The sequence below is a fragment of the Larimichthys crocea genome, chromosome X, assembly GCF_000972845.2.
Source record: "Larimichthys crocea isolate SSNF chromosome X, L_crocea_2.0, whole genome shotgun sequence".
Taxonomy (NCBI): Eukaryota; Metazoa; Chordata; class Actinopteri; family Sciaenidae; genus Larimichthys; species Larimichthys crocea.
This window is the reverse complement of record NC_040020.1, coordinates 32,510,134-32,521,955: the sequence shown is the minus strand read 5'-3', so window position 1 is coordinate 32,521,955 and position 11,822 is coordinate 32,510,134. Positions and strand designations below refer to the sequence as shown.

Here is an 11,822-nt window from a genome sequence, read left to right as displayed (position 1 = left end):
ACACAGAGTAGTTGTTAGTTTTGTTAGTTTTGTTAGGCAGGGAAGCATTCTGGAAACAGAAAGGTTTTTACAAGTTTTTTAAAGGTAGAGAGGGATGTTGCTGTTCTAGTAGCCGTTGGTAGGTCATTCCACCATTTGGGGACGACCACCGAGAAGAGTTTAGAGTGACCTCGCTTTGCGAGAGGCGAGGGTACAACTAGACGGTTTGTATGAGCGGAGCGTAGCGCCCTGGTCGGGACGTGAGCCTTTAGTAAGACGCTGAGATAGGCAGGGGCAGATCCTGAGGTGGTTTTGTAGGCTAGCGTCAGAGCTTTGTGTTTAATTCTGGCAGCTACAGGCAGCCAGTGCAGGTCGCTGAAGAGTGGGGTGACATGTGACCTTTTAGGTTGATTGAAAACCAGTCGCGCTGCGGCATTCTGGACCATTTGCAAAGGTTTGATCGCGCAAGCAGGTAGGCCAGCTAAGAGCGAGTTGCAGTAATCGAGGCGGGAGCTGACTGTAGCCTGTATCAGGAGCTGAGCGGCATATTGGGTCAGGTACGGTCTGATTTTTCTAATATTGTACAATGCATAGCGACATGACCTCGCTACGGAGTGTTCAGAGAGAGAAAGACGATCATCTAGTATGACGCCCAGGTTTCTAGCAGCATGGTTAGGGGTAATAGTGACAGTACCAATTTTCAAGTTGAAGTCATGGCAGATTGACTCATGGGCAGGGATGACCAGGAGTTCGGTTTTTGACAGATTAAGCTTGTATATTATACAAGGTACACCAAAAATATGTGATGAAAGGCACACAGGCCCTTTTTGTTTGAAACACCTGCTTAGCTTAGTTTAGTCATATCTGGGTAACAGACAGTCCTGCTGGAATAATGCACAAGTAAGGAAAACCTTGAATGTTACTAAACAACAAATATTAAATGAACGAAGAGAAACCTTTTCATGTTCAGTGATTTATACACACACACACATACATACGTGTGTGTGTGTGTGTGAGTGCATGTTGACTGCTGTAGGTAACACAGCCTGTGGATAAGGACCTCATACAAGCCAACTTAAAAAAACAATGAACTATCTTACCTATAAAAAAGAAATGAAATGTGAAAAAATATGATGTTTAACTATGCTACACCTTCACTTCCAAGCATGCAGTCAGTCACAGCACTCGCTTCTTCTTCATCGTCATCTTTTTGCTTCTGTTTAGTTCATACGTTAATGTTACATCTGTCAGGCCGGGACTCAAATGAGGACTCAGATGCAGAGTTAGGCAGACAGCTGTTTTATTCAGGACGAGAAAAATCCTCGACTGAGTGAGGCTATGAAAAGGGCCTAAACTAAAGGAAACAAAAATCACTCCAAGGAGGAAAAAACACTGAACTACTCTTAATAAAGATAACAAAATCAAAATCACTCTCAACGAGGAACAACAAAAGGCTATGACTACTCGTATTAAAGATTAACGAAATCAAAATCACTCACAACGAGGAAAAACAAAAAGGCTATGAAACATTAACTTAAGACGCTCAAAAACGAGTCTGAAAACACACTAGGCTAGATACAAAGAAACAAAAAGGCTAGACTAGGAAGTACAACAAAAAAAATCACTCATTCGAGGAAGAAAACAAAAGAACACTAGAGCTAAGAAGCTGTGACTATGGGCTATGGAAAAAGGGCTTTGGTGCACGCTACGAAAGACGAAACACTTTGGCACGGGACAAAGGGAGACGCAGACAATATATACACAAGGTAATGGGGAACAGGTGGAAACAATCAGGGCGGGGAAGACAATCAGACCGGTGACACACGAGGAAGGGCAAGTGACCTGAAACGAGAGGAGAGTTATCTTTCAAAATAAAACAGGAAATGACAAGACATAACAAAAACCCAGCTTGACCTCACCGCGGTGTGACAACATCGTGATTTTTCTGTTACACAGGGCAGTACATTTCTACTTCTAAATGTTAAGTTGATGATTCCCAAGTGTCTATAATTATTGTGACTGTATGCGGTGATGTTTAAGCAAATGCGTGAAAAGTAAATGTTCATTCACAAATGATGCTACATGAGTTGTTGTATTAGATTTTGATGCACACTTCAAGTCAGATTAAATTTTTTCAAATGTTGGGTTACAGATATAAATCACTTATTTTGTGTATTTGCTTGTAAATACTGATTTGTTTTAATATACATAACATTGTGTCTTTGTCTGTGTGTATGTGTGTGTGTAAGTGTTTGTGTGTTCTGAAGTGTTTGTTTGTTTTTTTGTTATTTTTGCTCTGAGCACCATCTTGTGGTCAAAAGCTGTTGAGCTCCAGTTGAGTGTAAAAAAAGACGCACAGTCCAACAAACAGGTCCAGACTCATTTAATTGGTTCAAAGGGGGGTGGGAGCATCGTCACTGAGTTAATACATCAGAAAAATTCACATCATGATACATTACAGTGCAATAAACAAAAAAGGTCCACATAGAGTTAAGCTTAGAGAAACAAATACTTCACTCATCACTCATCATAAATCAGTCTTACACCAAATGACTGACAGAGTAACACAAACATGAAGAGTTTCAACGAACATCAACCTTCTACTGTATAGTCATTCTGACGTTTCCACACAGACCTGCTTCACTATGGAACTCCTCTCAGTGACAAACACTCTGACTTACCTGGTCCAGCTTCAGTCAACTCTCAGACACAAGACTTAAAAAACCACAATGACGTACGCAGACCAGAAGACTCAGGACAGCAAACAACATATAAAGTGACATTTGGACATCGACAACACCGATCTAACGTGACGCTGTAAACTGCACACATACACACATACAGACATATATATCAGGAAAACAGAATGGTGGTAACAGAGTGACATCAAACATTTAGTGCGATTACAGCCAAAAAAACACTCACTCTGAGCAGAGCAACCTGTCACACAGATCTTAGATCAGGCAGTAAGAAGTGCTGGATTAAAACAATTTGACAATAACAAAATAATTTCACAGTAACTTTGTTAAATAACTGCAGCTTAAATCTAAAAGTCCAGATTCCTTTTCCTCATAAACGACAGGAGATTCATCTGACAACAGGCAAAACATTCAAACGTTCACACAGTGCAGATGATCCTCAGACCTCCTCAGTAAGACAGAGGCACTCAGGTATAAGAGAAGCAGTTTAGTGACAGCCTGAGAGTCGCTCTTCTCCAGTTGTCTTCACACAAACAGGCATGAGGAGTTAGATGCATCTGCTCTGACCAGACCTCAGACAGTGTTAGCGTTCCATGTTACAGAATTTGTCTTCAAATCCTGAAGAACTCCATTTACCTCCAACAGACTCTATTTGGAATACTTCAGGGCCAGCTGCACAGGAAAAAAAAGTTTGTTTGTTACAAATGCACATTCAAATATGAACTCATTATTACTCATTATCCATGATCTTGTAGAAAAGTTGTGTGTCTCTCTCACCTTGTGAGCAGTGTCTGCAAACTGCTGAGCTTTGTGCATCAGTTCCACAGTTTTGTCCTCAGCACGGGTTAGTCTGTCTCCACGCTCCCCCAGTGCCACGTTCATTCTCTGAACAACATTAGTGCTCCCTGCAACACGTCCAGACTGACCTATTGAGACACACACAAAAAAGAGACATTAATTGAGTCCTGATACATTTCCCTCTTCATATCAAGTGGTGCCAGAGGAAAGGTCAGGTGATTAGAATTCATCATCTATTGGGGTCCATTAATATCCAGTCACCATTCTGACCTGACTGGGGTTCCAGTGTTGCTCCAGTCATGAGGGGAGCACGAATATGTGATGGATGGACAGACAGACTAAGGAGAGGACTATCAAAGACCGGCCAATTTGGTTTATGAAAATATAGCCAGACAACTTAAAAATGGCGGATGCAGCTTGAAATATACACTACTCACAAAAAGTATTTAGAGTAGTAAATAGTAGTAGAGATATTTGACTTTTGGGTGAAATTTATGGAAAATGTAAAAGCTGATGCTACAGTGATATTATATCATGAAAGTAGAGCATTTAAGAAGAAGCATGCAATGCTAAGTTCTAATAACAGTGGTGTGTACACCACAACAAAACATGTCAGTGTCTCAGTAACTTGTCATGTGACCTTGACCATCAATCACAGCTCAACTGGACGTCTCATGCTGTGGACAAGTGGACTTATTCCAACCTGCTAATGACACTGTCACACTCAACGCTCAGCACTAACTTCCCTCAGCACTAACTTCCCTCTGAGAAGTTAGTTTGAAGCCTCACACTGACCAGGTACTGTTGATGATTGTTAGGTGTCGTCTTGGTGTCATGATGTCAGAATGTGAACAGCATGATGAAGAGGACTGTTTCAATACAAACTGTCATTGAAGCAGAAAATCATTTAAAATTAATTAAAAGCTTTGAATGTTTCAATTCATATATTCATTCATTTTTGGTGAATTTCACTAAATCCCATCTATCACCATCACCACCTGGGTTTGAACTATTTACCATCACTGCGTGTTTCTTCTACAGTCCTGACCTGTGTCAGTAAATATGACCCTGCTGAAGTGCCTGTGAGTAAGACCCTGACCCCTGGCCTATAAAGATGTTCTCTGTCTAATTCACAAGGGTATCATGCTGCACTATCATTGCAAATCTTGATAGGTCACAGGTCAACTAAAGTTCACATAAAGTGCTGTTGAACTGTAATTCGGTGCTTTGCTGCAGCCTGGCACGTCTCCCACCGATTACACTGCCCCTGTCAGCGGGTTCAATGGTGAGCCGTGCTCCCTGTCAGTCTCAGTGCCCCAGTCTTCCTAAAGACCGGCTATTGTACCAACGTCCCCGAAAATAAACAAAGTCTCCTTTCATCTGACCGCCACATCACAGAGAGGCCATTGAGCTGCAGTGAGAGGTGCAGCACAGTGAGGACAATAGACAAAAAGACAGAAGGGAAAATGATCCAGAGACACATAAGCCCAGGAAGCTATGACCTCAGGAGTCACCATGTAATCACAAACCTGTCACAGGAAGTTTGCCCACCTTCACCTGACAGTGACCGTGAATTACCAGCTGCATTTCTATTCACAAAACCCTGATGGCATATGGAAACACTCACTGTTGGTTCTGACAGGGGGAACACTAAACTCATATGATCATGACTCAAGTGTCCTTGAATCACTACCTTACCTCGACCTGGTGATCTTTGGTTTGCAACCATCATGTTCTTCATACGATTTAAGAAGGCTTTGCAGCGGTAGATGACCAGGTTCATGGTGCAGGCATCTGAAAGACCAAGGACAACACATTACAACTGGTTCATTCACATAAGAACTCAATGATTATCATAAACACTACCTCCTGTCAGTTTGGACTGGCAGTTGATGAACTCTGCCTGTTTGGGAGGAACATAGCTCTTCCGTCTTGCCTTTAGGGTTCTGGATGAAGCTGGTGGGGAGTCACCGGGACCAGTACTGACCTGGTGAGCACCATGGCTTGCTCTACGCTTGCCTAGCTTCCCACTTTTTCCCAGATTTCCTGCCTTCCCCTCCCAATAGGTCTGGCAGGCATGGTAGAGTATCTGGACAAAGATACACTTCTCTGCTGATGAGCTGGCCACCCACTGGTCCACAGCATTATCAAAAACCAGGTCGAACTCTGGGCTGTCCTGGAAGAGCAGAGTACAGGAAAATGAGCTGGCAAAAAATTTATCTAATTTAGCTGATGTTATTTATTTATCAAAAGTGTATTTAATAATGTGGATACCACTCAAAATTTGGAAGAATCATGCAAATACATCAAAACAGATGAGTTATCAAAATGTAAAAACTGAGTTTCTGCTGCTCTGATGTCAGTGGGGAGCTTGTTCCTCCACAGTGGAGCCAGGACAGCAAACAAGTCAAGTTTGAGTGAAGCTAGGCCCAATTTATATAGATATGTAAAGATAGTATAGATATGTTGATAGACCACTACGGGGGAGAGCAGAATATCCAAATGCTGCTGACCTTGTTGGGGTTGATGCCGTTGACCTGTCTGAGCTGCTCCACCGTCCACTGGGACCTCCTAGTGAAGGATGATGAGCCACCAAACCGCTTCACCTTTGTAATGAGGAGCTGATGTGGCCTTGTGTTGGTCACTAAATGGATATAATTAGTCGCTATTATGGTTTAATAAATGACATCAATAAATTAATAAATTACATTATTATTTTTCTATAATCAAAATGCATCAAAATGTAAATATATATATATAAGGTTTCCAATCAACATCTTTCTAAACTACAATATTTAATATCAAGAAACCACGAATCTTCCAGTTGTTGGAACCACTATAAAACTGTTAGGCTAACTGATAGAAAGACTGAACCTTCGTTTGGTTTGACAAAGTCTGCTGGTGTGACAGCTGTACTGGAGGATGAGGTCTCTTTAAGAAACATTTTGGATAATGATTAGATAGTAGACCTGTGTTATTCTTTTTTACTTACAGGTTTTAAATGCAATAACTACATTTTCTACAACTATTTTGTATTGATATAAATTACCATGAAAATAAGTATAATTTTGATAATTGAAGTGCAGTGACCCTGGGATGATCATTGCCAGTGGCATCTTCCAAACACCCAGCCAGTGACTATCAAGTGTGATAAAAAGACTGTTTTTACTGCACAGACAGACTCATGTTCATGAGATGCACAACAGGAGAACTTGAGGAATACATAGCATCAGTGGCATATGTCTTAATGATGTAGTGACAAGAAAATCATTCTTCAGACACCAGAGAGCCTAAAAGCCAAAACAGCTTTAGTCAGGTGACACTGAATCATATAACACCACCAGAGTGAAAGCCAGGAGACAGGAGGGAGAGACTGCAGAGAGACCTCAACACCAACAACACCAAAGATATGCGGCAGGAGGAAACTGGTCCTCTAACATCCCAGCCAGCCTGGATTCTTTACCAGTTTGTATTCAGAACCAACAGATCCACACAGATCTCCTCTGCCCTCCACTCAGTCGTCATATATAACAACACTTACATCAGAATTTTATTTCATGAACACAATCTCCTCATGAAACTGATGGCAAACGTAACATTCTGGACTTGAATACCACTCTACTGTGGGTTCCTTTTCCACACAGTCTGTCATGTTAAACTGCCATTTTTCTACAGTAGCCCAGAACCAACTAAACACTGGCTTTAGATCTGGTCTTTCATGACTTCTGGCGTTTCTCTCTCACACTTGGAAGGAGAGGGTGAGTTGACAGGGTTTCAACTAGACCACTAGATGTCACTAATCCTACACACTGATCCTTTAGGAAAGCAAAATTTCCAGACCAGGTTTTTGTCATCTTTCACAGAGCAATAGAACACATCCAGACTGAAAAGACTGTTGGCATCAAGTCCAAAGGATACTAAAAGACAACATTAAGTCACATCCTGTGCACCCTGCTGCTGTTCGACAGGAGATACCGTACCACCAGACTCCATCTTTCCTCAGGCTGTAAGAGAGCTGAACTGTAAAAAAACCCAATCTGGAACACTACAAATATCCTTTTCAAGCAGAATGACACAATGGGTGCCACACAATTCAGCCCAGTTTAATTTATATAGCTATATAAGTTATCTCATGACACTTTCCATATAGAGCAGGTCTAGGCTCAACAATTTCAACCATGAGCAAGCACCACAGTGGAAAGGGAAAAGTTCCTTAGAGGCAGAAACTTGCAGGCAACAGGAAACAGGTAAACTTGGCTCATGGTGGATGGACATCTGCTGAGGTCAAGATTTGAACACTGAATTTGTCCATTCTCTGCACCTCTTCAGCTTCCATTTCCACTGAAAGCTCTGCTCATGCATCTCTGCCAACAATGCACTCCCCTAAACAATGGCTGCTGTGATGCACCATTCAACAATGTGTCTGTTTGGATTCTCAAAATAACCACATTTAACCTGCACAAAACAGGCTCAGTTTGCAAATGTGAAATAAATAAAAAGGTTAGCATGAGACTGCAGGTTAGAATCAGACATTAATGCAGTAATGTGAACCACAGAGGGTGAATGAGCTGATCTCTCCTGCCATTAATTACCCATGAGCAAAGCTTTGCAAGTGAAATAGCTGCACGGCCAACAGCAACCCTTTGTTGCATGGCATACCCTTGTTCCCTGTCTGGCATAAGCACTTGGTCACGGTAAGTCATGCTTGTTAAAAGATTAAACTGCACCATAACAGGTGACAACATCACACTCCCTCCACCTTTGCTCCCAGACAAGAGTCATACTTCACACAGCCACTAGAGGTCACTACCAGCTAAATGTAAACATACTGAATGACTAATGTTATTTTTCATGGGAGGGCAGTCACCAAAATTCAGAATTTCATTTCTCATACAGACACATGTTATTGTATATGATGACACCTCATGCCTATGAAAGTCCATTTGTCTCAGTGTTGATGAAACTGTAATTGTTTACTCCTTTGTTTTCTTTTTGATTGATTCATTTAAAAATCAATCAATCAATCAATCAATCAATCAATCAATCAATCAATCAATCAATCAATCAATCAATCAATCGTATCATATATCATATATCATATATATATATATTGGACAACTGGTCAATCAGACCTTGAGGGTTGGACCTTCTTTCACTTTCCTGCTGTAAGTCTGTAATATGCAGACTGAAATGACTATGAATGCTTGAACAAAGTTGATTTAACCTGAAACACAGATGAATGTGGTGTAGTCTCCTTTGGCTCCAGTAGGCAGGAAGGACATTCTCTTCCTTTTCCTCCTCTGCACCTCCACTGACACCAGCATCCGCTCATTGCGAGGGATGAAGACCTCTTTGTTGATGGCAGACTGAATGTTCATTGTAGTCCTGAGACCTACACAGGTGATGGATGGACAGAACTGGGTTTGTCAGGCCTGTTTAGACACTGGACTAATGTCCAGGCAATACAGGCAGCAAAAGACTCTCTGACCTCAGACCAGTCCTCACAGCATAGAAAAAGTTGTGAATAATTGTCTGAAAGGTTACAGTATGCATGTGGTGTTTAAACATGAGTTGACAATTCCATTTTATTTCTTTAGCTCCAAATCATAACAGCAATTATCTCATGACACTTTCTATATAGAGCAAGTCTAGACTGTACTCTGTATAATATTTACAGTGACCCAACAACCCAACAACATTAAAACAGCATGACCTTGTATACTTTATATCATACAGCCCTGCTTCATTCATGTTTATTATATTTTCTGCAGTGACTTTATTCAGTTCATCCTCCGTTTTCCTGATCGTATCTTCATGTGTGTGTGTGTGTGTGTGTGTGTGTAAGACATCAGCACTTAACTTAAGAAATATATTCATAATCAAATCTAATGCTGAGGTGATTTGTCGAGTAGGTGATCAGTTAGTCAACAGAAAGTGAATCAACAACAATTCTGATAAATCTTCTCAGTTTGATATCACAGTGAAGTGAATGTCTGAAAGATGTTTTATGAGGTAACCAAATGACAGTAAAACACACAATGCAGTAAAGGGTAGAAAAGAGGTCAAAAAGTATGTAATGGTAGAGTCATATTTTCATTATGATGACTAATTACATCTATGGATCAGAAAGGTTTTCCCTACGCAATCTTACCTGTTTGTGTCCTTTTCTGCGTCCCAAAGCCTGATGATGCTTGACTCCTTTGCTTCTAATACTGGGAGACTTGTTGTTAGTTAAAAGAAATGTTAATTTAGTAGTCTGTTAAAATGATTAAAAAATTTCCCAGGACTCTGTCATGAATTTATACCCATGCACACCAAACGGCGTGCCTTGCTGTGAAGGCACAAATAAACCACAGTCCATCCCATTTCAAGTGGTTGACAAGCACGTGGTCAGAGAACAGACAGCAGCTGTCTCGCAGACAGAGCCACGGCTCGGCTCGCAGACATAGCCACGACAGAACTGTGACTCTCCAACAATTTAACTCACCACCAGCTGGACCTTCTGAGGAGTCCCAGATGGAAAATAAAGTCAAAGAAATCATGTATCAAGTAAATTGGATTGGATTAACACTATAATATTTCATATTATTTCAGCCCTTTTCTGATCACATTTCATCACAAACTCTTGGGCAGTCAGTCATCAGACATCACTGTCTGTTGCTTTTGGCTGGATGAGTGGACATGATCAGTGTTTCTCTGACATGATCACTTTAAAAGTCCATCAGTCGCACATTTTGTTCTCAGTGGATTAACAATAGTGCACTGCTGTACACATTTCATACTTGTTTGTCATTGGTTGAGATGTTGTGCATGTAATGTAACACAGATGAACTGTCATATTTCAAATGTATTGTTTTGATCTTCGGTCAGAGCTGACATGAAAATACTTCCTGCAGGAGTATATGAATGTTGGTCTTATTAAGAGCAAATCTGGTAAATTGACACTGTTTGGCCAGTTTGGATCAGCAGCTCACAATGCTGCATTTTCTGAAAATGACAAGCTATACAGAAGTCATGATGAATATTGACAAAGAGGTTTCAGAGAATCACTGGACATGCTGAGTTGAACATGCATGAACTCATTTTATTATAGCACATCTGGTGGATAACATAGGTCTTTCTTTGGTCTAGCCTATTCTAGATGGAGTCTAGAGAATAAAAAAAGAGTGTAGTTTCATAAACAAAGCCTGACTGAAGGTTCATGAATGTCTTCAGACTGAACAAAAGACTGCAGACCAGTGGCAAGGTGTCGGTCGCCTTTATTTAAAAATAAATAAATAAAGATGAATCAAGGTAAAGCACCACATCATCTGAGAAAGAACTATACAGAGAGGGTAAAAAGGGTAACCATGACAACACAGTGACAGTGTGAACATGTGTGGACATTCCACCAGAGATGTTTGAATCATTCAGATCATCTACAATGTAACATTTGAACACTTCCATTTAACAAAATGAGAAATTGAAAAAAAAAAAACATGGCACATTAGAAAATAATTTCAACACAAAAGGTAAACACTGTCCACACGTCCAATCACAGGCTCAACAAGCATTCTATATCAGCAAATGAAACATGAAAAGCTTTTTCCTCTTAAGACTGACTGGAAGAATGAAGACCTCCAGCCACAGTCCAAGGCAGTACACGTCACAACAGTGTAGACACTACTGTGACTTCCTAGGGAGCATGTGTGTTCAGGTTGCTTAGATAGGAAAGAATCAGGAGGAGGCCAAGGTGCTTCATTTATTCTTTCGACATGTATCAGAAAGATGAGCATGTAAACAAGAACAGACAATGTTTAGGGACAACTGTTTTTGTCACTTTTTGTAAATGTGGAATGACATTGTTCAGTGCCATCACAAAAAGTCATTTCATACAGTGCAGCAAAAAATAGGAACATGCGTGGCTTCTTGTCCCGACTCATACTGGAAGCCATTCTAAGCCCATGACGGTGTTAAAAAAAAAGTCAGCCTGTTGTTGTTGTTTCATCAAAAATACCCACAAGTTTGAAAAGAATCCGATCTGTTTGAACGGCCTTTCACCTCTCACATCGATCTGAATCACTGAACTCAAACACAGCTTTGAATTTACAGGTGCCTCAGTAGAATTCAAATGGTCACATCTATGGTTCATTTATATCTGCACATACAGTTCAAGGAAGAGGAAGCAAATGTAAATAAAAATCACCAAAATCATTTTATAGACCATACCTTCACAGAGAAAGCTGATTTATGGAGTATTAAGTTTCCACCTGATACTTTACTCTGACTTAATAAACATCTAAAATAATGAACCAGTAAAATCCAGTTATCATATAATTGATTAGATACAAATAATAATAATAATAA

The 11,822-nt window shown here is 40.5% G+C and overlaps 1 protein-coding gene across 1 annotated transcript; it reads right to left on the bottom strand.

Annotated features, from left to right (window-relative positions):
- Positions 1 to 2,345: 2,345 nt before the first annotated feature.
- stxbp6l (syntaxin binding protein 6 (amisyn), like) lies at positions 2,346 to 9,866 on the bottom strand. The gene is made up of 7 exons (XM_027282468.1): positions 9,628 to 9,866; positions 8,701 to 8,868; positions 5,990 to 6,120; positions 5,343 to 5,652; positions 5,175 to 5,270; positions 3,456 to 3,604; positions 2,346 to 3,350 (listed from the first exon to the last, which is right to left on the bottom strand). The coding sequence occupies exons 2-7, from the start codon at positions 8,852 to 8,854 to the stop codon at positions 3,327 to 3,329; spliced, it is 864 nt and encodes a 287-aa protein (XP_027138269.1). The 5' UTR covers positions 8,855 to 8,868; positions 9,628 to 9,866; the 3' UTR covers positions 2,346 to 3,326.
- Between the last annotated feature and the right edge of the window lie 1,956 nt (positions 9,867 to 11,822).

What these genes read in the sequence shown, in the direction of transcription:
- stxbp6l (XM_027282468.1), bottom strand. Translation starts at nt 8,854, where the DNA reads ATGAACATTCAGTCTGCCATCAACAAAGAGGTCTTCATCCCTCGCAAT. An exon ending in CCAGTCCAAACTGACAGGAG is followed by an intron (nt 5,271 to 5,342) that starts GTAGTGTTTATG and finishes TTGGTCTTTCAG; the next exon opens with ATGCCTGCACCATGAACCTG. An exon ending in CCAAAGATCACCAGGTCGAG is followed by an intron (nt 3,605 to 5,174) that starts GTAAGGTAGTGA and finishes GTGTCTCAATAG; the next exon opens with GTCAGTCTGGACGTGTTGCA.